Source organism: Haliotis cracherodii, unplaced genomic scaffold, assembly GCF_022045235.1.
Source record: "Haliotis cracherodii isolate W230 unplaced genomic scaffold, xgHalCrac1.p SCAF_12, whole genome shotgun sequence".
Classification (NCBI taxonomy): Eukaryota; Metazoa; Mollusca; class Gastropoda; order Lepetellida; family Haliotidae; genus Haliotis; species Haliotis cracherodii.
Window position 1 is genome coordinate 10,814,247 of NW_027266267.1, and position 14,917 is coordinate 10,829,163.

General features: G+C 39.3%; 2 protein-coding genes across 2 annotated transcripts in view; both read right to left on the reverse strand.

Annotated features, from left to right (window-relative positions):
- Positions 1-14,917, reverse strand: part of LOC139456997 (zonadhesin-like) — a 387,647-nt gene that overhangs the window by 229,178 nt on the left and 143,552 nt on the right. The window lies entirely within an intron of this gene.
- LOC139457981 (uncharacterized) lies at positions 523-7,861 on the reverse strand. Its single transcript, XM_071239309.1, has 4 exons — positions 7,786-7,861; positions 7,232-7,522; positions 4,281-4,583; positions 523-908 (listed from the first exon to the last, which is right to left on the reverse strand). The coding sequence occupies exons 1-4, from the start codon at positions 7,859-7,861 to the stop codon at positions 523-525; spliced, it is 1,056 nt and encodes a 351-aa protein (XP_071095410.1).

A 14,917-nucleotide genomic window follows, 5' to 3' on the forward strand; every position in this document is an offset into this window, starting at 1 on the left:
AATAATCAACATAAAAACAACAGCATAATGTATCCATTGCAAGTGATTTAAAAAAACACAATTGGTGAGTGAATTAATGATAGGGGCCGTATAATCATTTTTGGTTGCGAATGAGCTAGAAAGAGCTATAACGTGCTTGCTTGCAATCTGGACTCCAGGTGCCGAGCTAACGAACTACCTGTTTCCACAAAAAGGAAAAGGAAATCAAAAGTGTTGCACTGTGCAGATTTCAATGAGAATGAACAGCAATCGTTGACGTACATGTATTTGCTACACTTATGTTAACCCCTCTTCTGTACCGCTAGGGTATATTCTCTTGGTAAATACATGCATTAGCTTACAAAGTAAAAACAAAACCAGTAGGTTATGAACATGTTACATCTTTCTTCAAAATTAGATTTAATTTGCTGCTTTTGATCAATCATAGTTCTTGTGTGACCCTAACTATCCTGCTCTGTGTATCGCCATACAGTGGTACGGTTACGTTCTGCTTGGTTTTATTAGCAGAGGTAGACAGTCTATCTAGGTCATGTTCAGTCTGTCGTATATTGATCCCCCGTTCCCCATGCTGTCATGCAGATCTTCAGAATCTTTTAGTGTCACGACCGAACAGTGGGTGGCACGGCTCTCTGAACTGCCGTTTATGCCGTTACTTTTACTAACGTCCTGAAAACTTATACCCGCTTCAAAATAAGCCGTATTTGACGCAGAGGGAAGACTTGATTGGCGTGTTTGAGCTGGATTTACCTTTTTTCTACAACTGCAACAACAGCAGGCGATTATGGTAATTACGATGATGATAACTGCCGAAGTAACTCCTGCTGCAACTACCAAAAGAGTTGAAGAATCCTTTGGAGGAATTTCTGTTGTCGGAACTCCTATGGAGAGAGTGAATGGTACATAAGTTCCTGTAATAGAATAGTTGTTTCTTGAAAATAACCGTTTTCAGCAAATAAGTGTTAGTTGGTTTTAGTGTCAACACCGCATGCTGCTTCGTTGATTGCTGATGCACCCTAAAAACGTATACAGAGGTTATCACGCGAGTGTGTTTAGGCATGGTAAATATCCTGTATTAGGAATGGCGAGCTCCCACAAATATTACTTAAACATTGCATGTTTTCCTTGAATGTGAGCATTAATATGTATTACGTCAGTGGCTAAGTCATGTGTCGGTTGGACAGTGACAGTAGCCAATATAGTTCCAACTGAAGCCTGTTTCTTAAACAGTGGCGTAACTACATATAGGCAAAACAACATGTCAAAGGGAAGCGACTTTAACCCCAGTCTATGACCGTCACGGCCACAGTTAGACGGTGACAGTCGCCCTGTCCTATTATAACGTCACGAAGTGCATTCAGATGTACATACAGTGATACAACGAAACAAGAAACAATTTGAACAAATGTCTGCAAAATCCAACACATTTAATTTGGGGGAAAAGTTCCAAGCCGCAGAGGTCTACAAGCACACAAATGGAAACCGATCCCGTCGCAACATTGTTCCTCAATTTATATCTCCAGAACTGCCAAAGCTTGTACTATGCCTTTTCTACGTCACAGTTAGGCACTGGTTTTCAGTATATTAGACTGTTCTTTTGATAATGATAGCAATTATCCCATAAGTTTCTCCAGATTCCCGAATGACAAGGGCGAAGCCGTGTTTGTTTGCGGAATAAATTAGGCAGGACACTAGCCTAGTGGGATCAGTTTCCATATTCGTGCTTGTCAACCTCTCCGGCTTGGGGCCTTTTTCCAAATTTAAAATGGTTCACTCCAAACTGTCGGACGTCTCAATCAACTGATATGTCAGTGAAGTGTAACCAGTTTCACTGCCTGGTCTTACATACTTAAAAAACCGTATCCCAACTGTAAGCAGAGTAAAGTACCCTGACTCATTAAGTGATACAGATCAACCAGATTATGATTACAGAAGTTGTGTTTGATCTGTGCCCGGGTGCTTATGTTCTATAAACACATCTTTCGAGTAGGTTTTGTTCAATGATATAGAACATGGGACTGTTATGTGTATGCTACAAAATCTTTTATCTTGGAGTATTCTGCTTTCTTATCAAATAAACTAAATGCTAGAAAGAAAAAATAATAAAAGCGACACAACCCTTTTCACATTGAAAGAGTACATTGTATTATTCCACGAGCATGTGTTTATAAACCACATTTACATAGCGATGACACCATGTGTTCGTGAAAAGGTGCGCGTATCCTGCCCCACAGGTGGTACACGTCACAAACACAAATTAGGGCACAGCTTGGGACTTTCATTCTTGTCACTTATGCGTCAAATTTATTAATGTCCCCCACAGTTTAACAATATAACCTTTGAAGCTCCACCAATCTTCTGTCACCACGATTTGTAACAAAAGTCCCGTCGACGTCTTTGTGATGCGGGAAATAGACTCAATACATTGACGTTGGCAGTTTGCGGGTTTGAAAGACAGCCAACGTCTTTAATTTTGTCATTACAACCATATGGCCTTTCTGTACACATCAGTCGAATCCTGTGATTTTCTTTTTCGGGGATTATCCAAATGTAAATGTTGGTAGGCACAATTGGAAACATTTCTGTTGATGCCCGATCTATGCTGACTTTTGTCGATAATTCCTGTTCGGCCTCTCCAACATAAATCAATCCACAAAGTGCACATTAAACACCATATGCCCCAGAACGTATTAAAAATATAAACGTCTCCAAAACTCATAAAGTCAAAGTTAGGTAAGATGCACTAACAAGGCCAAGCGTACTCTGTTTCTGAGAGATTATCAGCGACCCAAATGTATATAAACAGAACAGCCAAAGGAATTCTATCAATTTCTAAAAATCCAAAATGAAATGATCATATCAATACCGACACATAAATCTTATCAATAAATAAAAACGAATTTTTTTTATCAAAACTAAAACTCGCTTGGCAGCGATGGATTGCCGCAAAAGGCAAAGAGAAACAATTTGTCTCGGCAATTGTTACTTTTTAACTTTACTAATTGTTTTCACTTTTTTTCAGGCGAACGCTTGACTTTTATTAATCTCATTAAAATCAGATCTTAGTTTTTGCTACCGCTAAACAACGATCTGAGGACATCCCAATACAGGTCATGTCAGAACGACCTTTCGCGAATTTTGATCGACCAATGAAATGACTGACAAGAAATCGACATTAGCCAATCAGAATGCACCTTTCTCAAGCTTTACGATGCTAGTTTCAAACTGGCGACTACGCTTCGAAACATATTTTGATGTATTCTCGATTAAACAAATTAAAACTGACAAGAAGAACGTTCTGGAATGGCTTATAGATGGCGTATGGATATAATAGTAAAACCCGTTACTGTCGTTCGGAATACCCCGTGTTAAATATTTCGTGGTTGCAGGATTAAATACACATTCCGACTGTCACTTTCATGATCTGGTAAACGACGCTCTGATTGGTTGTATGAAAGGTCGTTCTGACGTGACCCTAATGGGATGTCCTCAGATCTTTGTTCAGCGATAGCGAGAACTAAGATCAGATTTTAATGAGATTGGACTTTTATTGCATGTCTTTGTTATGGGTGCCACCGGTCGGGCAGAATACGCTCACTTTTTCGCCAACCACTGGATCATCATTCTTGTGATATTGTCGGAATCATGAATAGGAGATTTCTTATGAAAACGATGTTGTGGTGTTTACTTATGCTAACTGTCAAGCGTTAACTTTGACAGTTGAATATGCTTGACAACCAGCTGACGTGGCTCAGTTCATGTTAACATTATACGTAGTTGCAACCTCCATACACATATTTCAAACTACGATTAATATTCAGGAAACGTGTCTTGGTATCAAATAAACAATCAGATGTTAAGAAACATGATTTACGATAAGAGTCGTATGTCAGTATTGTACTTATTTTACGCACATGTAAACATTTCAAGTTTGAATACACTGTTTTCAAGGCAATCCGTAAAACACAGCACGTTTGACTTCAACTGGGAATACATAGCAAAATAAAGTAACAGGAACCTCTGTAAATGGTATTATGTGTTACATTTGCACATTTACATGTGAATCACGGCATGACTGATACTTACTGTTTATTCTCTCTCTCTCTCTCTCTCTCTCTCTCTCTCTCTCTCTCTCTCTCTCCCTCTCTGTCTCTCTCTCTCTCTCTCTCACACACACACACACATACACACACACACACACAGACAAACGATACAAGTTACCTGCCTTAATTATATTTGAGTCATATGACGTACAGCTGGATCAAGACATAAATGATACTTACTATTCTGCTGTAGCTCGTTTATACCTTCAGGAGTAATATTCCACTGGTGATTACCACAGACAAACACAAGCTTAACGTTCCCGAAGTGAGCTTGTGTCACATTGATGGGTACAGTTTTGTTCAGGTGTTTGACAGAAGTGTTCCTCCCAGTGTCAGATGTACAGGTGACACTCCCGATCTGTAGTGTTAAGCTGTAAGCGTCAGAGCAGTGGTAGTCTCGAATGTCCACTGTGAGTAATATTCTGTCACCCAGATTCACTGAATCAGCATCCACATCACTGGTTATGTTGACAGAGGGAATCTCTAAAACATCACATAGTGCATAACTGTATACTTACATATCTCAATTAGCGGAATCTCTTGAACAAAACAGTTTGCATGTTTATCATTGTGTTCATAAATGTATCAGGTTAAGTTATCATCAAGTTACAGCATCTAAATTACAACTGGTATAGTCGTGAAGATCATGCTCATGTAAGGGACACAAGAAGGGGCATTGTCCCATCTTTGCATTTTGGCGTTGTCGCTTTTACAAAAACAAGCACAAGCTGTCAAAATTAACCACAGGTAGACAATGCAACAAGGCGACATTTTACCGTTCTCACGTCGTCGCATTGTCGCGCTTGAAATTATATTTTAGACATTTACCAAAGGGCGACAATGCGAGAACCACATGTTTTAAGTGCAGTTATATAACGTGTGGGAACAAGGATTTAAATGCATATCAATTCAGGTCACCGAATGTGGTGCAGGTGTTGGACTTAACGTTTATATAGTACTGACAAACCAGGAACCATAATCAGAACGAATCAGGATTTGAACAAGCGATGATAGGGTCATTCGAAATTCCACGATTTGAATGAGGGATCGAGTCCGTTTTTTAACGCCGCCTTGAACAATAATTCCGTTATTTCATAGCGTGTTAGTTGAGCAGAACCTCTTAAGTGATGCGTGTGTATGGTGCTGGAATTCGTAACCACAACCATACTTTTACTTTCGCACTGCTCAGCGAATTACTGACAAATATTCGGGCCCTAGCATTTTCGCATTCTTACGCTTTGGTTAATTTCGACAATATTTGCTAATTTTTGTAAGGGCGACAATGTCACTACATGAGAATGTCTCGTTCAAAAGTGTTGCACGTGTATAGAGACGTGCCGTCACGTGTGTGTGCATGCGTGCGCGTTTGTGTGCGACGTGTGTGCGTACGTGTGTGCGTGTGTGCTTGTACTCGTCCGGACTAATGCCGATTTTATATAGATATAGTGCCAGCACACCGAGGCACAGCAGACCGATCCTTGTTTTAGCCCCTTAATGCCGAGCGCCAGACAGGGTAACAACAAGTGCCATATCTGAATGTCTATTGGTATGAGGCGGCTGGGGTTCGATCCCTGGACTTCCGATCTCTGAACGAAAGCTCTACCTTTGACCACGAGGGTGGTCCGAACGAGATATGAGTATATATTGCAAATCAAGATACATGTAGAGATGAATGAAGACTGGGTAATCAGTCTTTTGTGGCTTTCATTAATTGCCCTTAATCTGTGAGAATGTTTCATAGATGACGTTTGATTTGTGTCATCGAACGGCTGCTTATAATATCCACCACTGGTTTTCTTGTTTCAAACTCAATAAAACGTCAACCTACTTGCGACAACAAGATGACAAAACATTGCTCCATCGTCTCCATTATCCACTCAATTGGGATCGATTACATGCTTCAACAAATTCAGCGAGCCTTACCTCATGATCCCGTCAGTCGCCTTTTACGGCAAGCATAGTCGGCTTTTACGGCAAGCATTTCAGACTATGTGTAAAGATGGATAATAAAATTAGTCTCTTATAGCTTAGATTATTTCACAGTACTCTGTGTTGAAGTGAGTGAGTGAAATTTACCGTCACAAAACTTCAGCCATATTGTGACGGAACAGTTATAATAATTATATTTTGATTTGATTAAAAAGCTGTCAACGATGGACAGTAAGATAACTAGAGTATCACAGTTTCGATTTTTAAACTAGTTCAGAACAGTGAAAGAATACATTTACATTCAACAATGCAATATAAAAAAGGGCTATAGATCACCAGCAGCCAAAGTGAGGCCACCGCACTAGGGACCGTGGGGACTTACATTTCTTTTGCTACCTGCACGGCTCCCCAGCAGGATTTACACCAACCCTTCAGCTGCTGGTGATGGGATACAATTAAGCCAACAGTTAAAATAAACAAATATACTACGTTTAAAACCGATGTAAGAATGAATCTACTTGGAATGATGTGGTCTTACATATCCTCTTATGGGGGACAATAATTTTACGCTACTTCAACCCCCTTTGAGGATATAGCCACTAACAATCTAAGTTACATATTATACATTACCAACATAAAATATAGCTATGTACACCATTCAAAATTTATCAATAAGTTCAATTTATTTTAAAAAAGCCTAATTAAATGAGAATTGATTCTATTAAAAAGATCCGTCATTGATGATGATTTGAAATATTTATCCCACTCTGTGTTGGATGCGTTCACAGATGACATGTGATATGTATTCTCCCACTAGCATGTTGAGTCCCTTTGCTCATAATATCCACCACTGGTTTGTTTGATCCACACTCGACTATGTACATGCAGGAGTTATATAGCTAGAAAGTTGGTGAGATTGACGCAAATCAACAACCAATTTATGGATAATGCTTGTCACGTATCCATCTGCTTGAATGCAGCACTACATAAAAGGCATTGGTGATATCACACAAAGTTAAGTCTTTACATTCCATTCATACAATGGTGGTTCAGGCTATGCTCACCTTTTCTCAAACAAATGGTATCATCAGTTTGATAATGATTCATGTACACATGCATAACTATCTTATCTTTTGGGGAAATAATTTTTCCTTTTAATTCACCTACTATTTATCTTTATTCTTCATTACAGGTCTACTTACTTGCGACAACAAGATGACAAAACGTTGTTCCCACATTTCCTCCATCAGTACATGACCAGTTCCCTGCATGTTGTGGCTGTACACTGATTATCTTGATTTCAGTCTGTGTTTGGTTGATGATGCTTGCATTATATCCTGACACAGGGGTGCAGTTTGACATCGCCGGACACTGTGGTGCAGCTCCGCATGGGCATTTGTAAATGATATTAGTGAAGTTGTCAGACGTAGAACAGGTAATTTGAGCAGAAGTATCCAAGTAGGCTATGTCAGGACAGTGTATTACAGCTGTATCTAAGAGAAAACAAACAGGAAAATACATAATCATTTTGGTACCATATCAAACATGTTTAATACTTGGACATCCCGTCGTCAACACCTTATCTATTCAGTGTATTTCCGCAATCACAGTACATTATGCAATGGAGGAACGGTGTTTCTAAAAAGGTTTGTCTCCAACATTGCTTCAATTTGTAAATCATCTAGCCCAAGTCGTAGTACCTCGAAGATGACGGGATGAACATAATAATTAGCATTAACGTATTTCAGACACCTACCACTCTGTGCCAGGAGAAATGTGAAGATGATGAGTACCGGGAGGAGAAAGACCTTCAGGATGAGTGAATGCTTCATCTGTAAACATAAAGAAAACAATATGAACGTTGTCCTGAGTAAATGGCTAAGATTTGTATTTCTTGAAATGTTGGGTGATATCACTTGATAACAGCATTTCCCTAACGATAGGCTGCTATGTTTGTTATTCGTATTCGACGTAATTGGCGTCATGTTTCTTGTTGTGATGTCATGCTATATTTTGATATATGCTTTTTGTGAATCAGTGACTTCCGTTGTGATGTTTTTAACCCGTGGATGCCGTTTTTTCAGACGTTCAGTTTATATAAGTTGTAAAAATTGAACATTGTGCAAGAAATGCGCTCGTGCGGCACCGGGTCTACCTCTGATCATTCAATTGCCCTGGAATGTACAATATTAAATTTTCTACCTGATTCAAATTTAAAGTAAAATTAAATGCAAATAAACTGGGCAGCGAAAGAAAGTACAGGTCGAGTTCCATGATTGATAAAGTATAACAAGAAGAGGTTTTGTTGTCAATTATAATATTATCTAGGGAGAGGTTACACATTATTGATCAACCTCAGTTTGAATGAAATTGTGCAATCACAGGTTATGTAAGCTCAAGGTAAATAATGGTGGGGTAAGAAATTTCATTTTCAAAAGTTGTCTGAAATGTCACCAAAACATTGTCAGACACACTACAAGTTCATTGTCGACACAGTTGCCTTCAATAGCGTGCATGACCTCCAGCTACCTCGATGCATGCTGTGATACACCGCCTCATCGATGACGTCAGTCTTATGATGACGTGGACTGGAATCCGTTGCCACTCGTCTCTCAGGGCCTGCTGCAATTCTTGTCTGTTGACGTGAGGCTTATGGCGTGCTCTAATCTGTCTGTCAAGATGGTCCCACAGATGTGCAATAGTATTCATATCGGGTGAGTGGTCAGGCCAGGGCAAAACGTCAACGTTCTGCTTGATTAGAAAGTTCTGAGTGAGTCGTGTTAAAACAATGTCCCCTGCTGTTGGTTTTGTAAGAACGGAAGCACAACTGGCTGCAACACTTGGTCTCTGTACTGCACAGCGTTCAGGTTTCCCTGTATAATCACCAAATCAGTCTTCTGATCTCCACAAATACCGCCCCACACCATGACACCTCCCCCGCCGAATGAATGGACCTCTCGAATACACGCCGGAGCCAAACGTTCCCATCTGCGTCGATAAACGCGTTCTTTGCCGTCATTACGAAACAAGTTAAACCGACTTTCATCAGTAAAAAGCACTCGACGCCAATTTCTCATTTGACAGCGTCGAACCCGCCTTGCCCATCGCAGTCTCAGGCGTCGATGTTGAGCAGTCAGTACCATTCCTCGGAAAGGACGATATGCTCGGATTCCAGCAGCACGAAGTCGTCGTAGTACTGTACGTTGGCTAATGGGATGTCCCAACGCTGTTGCTGCCGCCGCCGTCGCCGTCGCCCTTACGAATCTGTTTCGCGGGTGAATGAGCCGTATCTGACCGTCTTCCAGTGGTGTTGTCACTACGGTTTTAGGTCTGTCCTGTGTCCTTCATGTCTGCCTGTACCGTTGAATCAGCCTGTCTACTGTCAATTGTGTGCAACTAAACCTTCTGGCAATTTGGACCTGTGTTGCCCCAATTTCGGCCATACCGATGGCTCTCTCTCTGCTCCTGTGATAGTCGTGGCATTTCTTTTGTGTGCGACCTTCACGTGTGGTTATACCCTGCAGACGAACGCATTTATACAGCTAACATGCACGTGCAGTTTATGCCATAGGCGGGAAACCTGTTTCACCATTTTTCTGTCACCGAACGAGCGGCGTCAAAGGTGGCGCGTTCGGGTGAGGTGTTTTTTGGTAGCTGTTCCTGGGCAGTCATAATCCCACTTTCCATAAGTTATCGCCGTTTTTAGGAAAATTACAAATTGCCAAACTATACTTTCTTTTGCCGTTTAGTTTAGTAAACTGGTTTGAAAAAGACAGGGTTAAATATTGTCTGAGATATTGTTATGCATTATTAAACAACACATTTCGCCACCTTTTATCGTACACCTAAAAAAGTAATTTCCGACGATTAATTGTAATTATACAGCTTCATGAAAACTGTGTGAACGACATAATTACTTGACAACATCATTATAGATTGCTATAAATGTTGACAATCGTATTTCAGCTATGACGGCAAAAGACGACAGAGAGAGGTATACACACGTACAAAGAAATGGGAGCATAACTCTGCTATGCTTAGAACTAGCTCATAAAAAGCTGTGGATAAAGATAGTTTATGTTCGTATTTGTTTGTTCACCAGGTAACAAACTATTAAATCAGAAATATCGATATTGAAACCGTGTATATTTAGGTATTATTATAAATCATAAGACATGATGAGATTTTACTACATAGAAAGGGAAGTAATAGCAAAATGGGGGTCCCAATCTAACATTAGATTCGACCTTAGACTCTCGCATTCACTTGATTAAGTAAGTGTTATTTGACTCATGTGCCATGAAGTTATCATCACGTGTAATCTGAGGTGAGGTGAAATGGGGTTTAACGTCGCGTCCAAGATTGTTGCACTTATATAGCGACGTGCATGCACGTGTATGTGTGTGTGTGGCTGCTTGTACTAGTCCGGACTGATGCCGATTTATAGTGCTAGCTCACTCAGATACCATGCCACAGTTTAACATGAATATCCCACTCAGACACAGTATACTGACTCCGAGCCGACCAGTCCTTGTTTTAGCCCCTTAATGCCGAACGTCAGACAGGGTAACAACAAGTACCATCTTTTAACGTCTTTTGGGATGACGCGGCCGGGGATCGAACCCCGGACCTTCCACTCTCCTGGCGGACGCTCTACCACAGGACCACGGAGGCGGTCTCACGTGTAATGTATTACTGAACAGCTTGGCGTCATAAGTGTATATATATATGACCTCTGACGGCAGTACGACGGCGGTCGACTTTTACAAAATGGCGTTTTCCCTGACGGCAGTACGCGAGAAGTTTAGAGAAGGACTTTCGTTGATTCAGGGAATGTATGTTCATAACTATGGCATATGCATATTGTGATTTCTGTAACCAAGGGTTAGTCACACATGCAGGTAAATACCGTTGTCGTTGTGCGTGATTTTGCGTCAGTAATGGCGACACGCGGCCCGTGAAGATCCAGGGTAGAAAAGTTATCAGCCACCCATTAAAGGCGACTGTGCTTGTAGTAATTATTGGAAGCGAATTTTGTTGATGCATCTTGCGTGGATCGATGCTCATGATGTCAGACACTGGATTGTCAGGTCCAAACTTAATTATTTACAGACCGCCCTCATAAAGTTAGAATATTGCTGAGTGCGGCGTTAAACAACAAAGAAGCAAATAAACATGGTGTCAAGCAGGACGGAAATTTTGACAATGTCTGCTGAATTTACAAGATTATTGTAAAGTATCTATTATTAATGGCCAAATTCTTCCTACGATCCTCTTCCCATGTATATTCTGAAATAAATGTGAGCCACTGTATGCAACACATGGACGAACGGATCCCTCAAAATAGGAGAAAATGCTACCAAGTGTGAAATCTAAATTTTGCTTTGTTTACATTTCAATTAAGTACAGTGTTCAGAAAACAGTGTTTGCTTTCACACCTAATTTGTTTGACTTTATTTCATTTCGACAATATGAATATTTATACAATAACCCACACGGTACGAGTGATTAAGGAAAATGTGTCATGAGTGAAATTAGTGCTTCTTCATGTCCACATTGTTTTGTTCTTCTGAAGATTTCAGTATAATTATTGTTTCATTCATCTTATAATTTATATTAGTGTACCTAGTCAGGTGTAACACATGTCACCATAATTTATCTCCTCATAATCCTCACTCGTGATAACATTCTGAAGTAATAGCAATAGTAAATAATCTGTTGACACGGCTATACCATGATATGTCCGTGGTCCAGAGAAGGGTAAGCTTTTAGCATGGCATCACATTTTTTTTAGCAAAAATGAAAATCGATCTTTTGTTACTTTCAATGTAATTTTGCTTTAATAATTCTTGTTGAAACCACTGTTTCTGACAGAACTGGTACATAATTATGTAAACATACAAAAACCACAGAACATCACATTTAATTATGCTGAAATCTACAGTAGAGCAAAACAATGAGAACACGAAGAAACAGTTTGAGACAATGCGTACAGAGGAAGGCGATTTGGAAGACAAACATGACAGAAGTGATCATTATTCTGGAAGAAATATTTAACTTGTATTTAGAACTAAGATTGGCGAAAGCACAGAACAGAGTGAAACATAAACACATGACTTGTCTTTTTCTGAAGACATATGTTGCATTAGGGAGCTCTGCAAATAGTCAGTTAGACACTGAACATAGATGTATTAAAGACGTAAACAGGCTTAGTACAGTTGAAGCGAATGTATCCTTGTTTCAGACGAGTGTTTTCAGTAATAGGAGAGCCAGAACATTTGAAGATCTACGGAAGACTGGAAAAACATTGCGTTTAAGGTTTGTCTTATTCGTAGAGAATCTTAAAAATGTTATTTCAAAACATGCCGTGTACTCGTCTCAAGGAAAAGACAAAATAATCAAGAAATGTCGGAATATTTATATGGAACATGTCTCACCTTGTCTCTGCCTTTATCATTATCAGTTGACGATACGTTGAGCAGTAACATTGTGTATCAGTGAATGTATGTGTTCCTTAATAAACATTATGAAACAATAGGGTACATTATACATATAATCGCACGAACCGTAGCAAGGGACTAAACTGTTTGCAAGACATCAGTACCTGAACTAGTCTTGCGTATGACCAAGAGTACGTTGCCAACATATGTGTCATCCTCATGTCATGTTAAGGGTGTCTGCAAATTATGTTGTTTTTTGGTGTTTACCACATATTTGGAGTTACACTCATAAAATTCTCATATGACAAATTGGATAATTAGTTACACATGTGTGACATGTCAGTTATCGCATAAGGGGAAAATGATTGCACTAACGCCATAAATGTCTTAAAAAATGACATGACTGCATTGTGTTTTGGGAGTGTGAAGTCATAACCAATTGTGACGTTATCAAGGTAAAATGGGCTCTGAAGTGATCAGGTCTCGTACCATTTGTTTTACATGTGTATGAAAATGTGAACGTTTCGGTAAGGTTAACTAAATCTATATGATATTTTCAAAAATAAACGTTTTTAAAATGGGGTAGATTCTTCATAACAACTTCATCCAAGTGAGATTCGAGTTAGTGCATGCTTCCGATTTCCAAATTCAACCTATTCTTATACAATATTGGTACAATAACTTTTTTAACAACCAGAGGAAAAGTATGTACATTATATAAAGATTAAGACATCGGAGAATATGCAATCAGATAAATTTAACAAAGAATGTATATTGGACCAGAGACGGTTTCGCGAAGTCTAACTTTAGATATTGTTATACATCAAATCTTAGTATCTATAACTATTTGGCCATCTTAGATATTTTGGGGGATGTATAACTTTCCCATGTATGTCTGAAAAGTTAGTATTTACCAGGATCGGGTGGCGACAAACTCGGACGTGAATTTGTGTCATCAGACCCGTTTGAAGGTCACTCTGGCCGAGAATCGCCATGACAGATCCTTATAATTGAAACAAATTCGCTCACCCATACACTCTTTGAAACAGAGAATGAGTGACATTGGTATGTTTCCACGATACATGGGCTGCTCATTTAAAAATCATCAACATCAACAAACACTAAATTCAGCATGATGTAATTAAATATAATGATTTGTTTACTTTGCCCTTTTGTAATTCCGTGTCAGTCAACATAGTGGACTCTTGATCTGAATAGTAGTTGTTCAGAAAAGCCACTCTTGTTCGTTTGAAGGACATTTTTGTTACTAAATTAACGCTTAGTTTTTCTTGATCCATGCACTTGAAGATAGAAATATCACTATTCTGATGTTGGCTGACACCTTGTTACTGCATTATGTCAGTTAAGACGTTCCTTTTAATGTTCGCTATCATTTCAATAAAACATGTTACAACGAAATGTTGCTGATCTCTCACATGAACTAATCATCATCACGTTTGTTTTTATATAAAGCCGCTCTCACCATATTCTAGCTACAAGATGACACCCTGTAAATTATCGAGTCTGACCTAGACAAACCAGTAATTCATATATATTGGGATGGTAAGGACCTACACTATTCCCCACGTATTTTGCTTATCATCCATTCTCTAATACTTCTGCTTGTGAGTAGCAAAACTTGTATCGCTGAAGTCATCTGTTGATCATAAACTGCTTTTGATTCTACAAATGAACATTCTGCTTTTGCTATATGTTTCAGTGCATTAAAATTAAAATCACTGTGTAGATAATTATTTTATACAACAGTCAGAACTTTTCTGCAACTGCGCTTTACCTGTAAGGGAAATGTTACAGTTAATGACATCGAGAGTTGTTAGTCAGCAATAAAGCTGAATTGAGAATTCCGGTATCGTCACATGAACATACTATTTCCCAAAGCCTCTGATCTGATGTTATTCGAATGTATTATGCTTCACTAACATCGTGGTAAATGTCATTTTAAGGAGGTTATTATTATTGCGTTACATGTTACGGCTGGGACTATAGCTATAGAATCATGGGACGTGTATTTAAGTGTTGACTGTTTGTTTGTTTGATGTTTAATGCCACCTAGTTTAAAAGTGATTCCTGCTATATGAAAGCGGTCCCTAAATACCAGACCAAACAATCCAGTGATTGACATTTGACGACAAGAATGGGCTGCTGAGAGATCAATTTTAACCCAGGTATTCGTCCAATGGAGAGAACAATTGGCGATACTTCACATGCGAAAACATACGAGGGCTGGTAAACAGATGACTAATGTTCAACTATGGGCCATAACAAAATGAACTAGAACATGTCGTACGTTATTTACGTTGTTCATTACAAGTGTATTTGGTCTGCTGAGGCCGTGTGTATATTAGTGACAGCCAGTTGAACACAGAAACAGAAAAACAAACCACGAGTATCGAGCAGTCTTCAAGATTTTTACTTTAGAGATAAGTA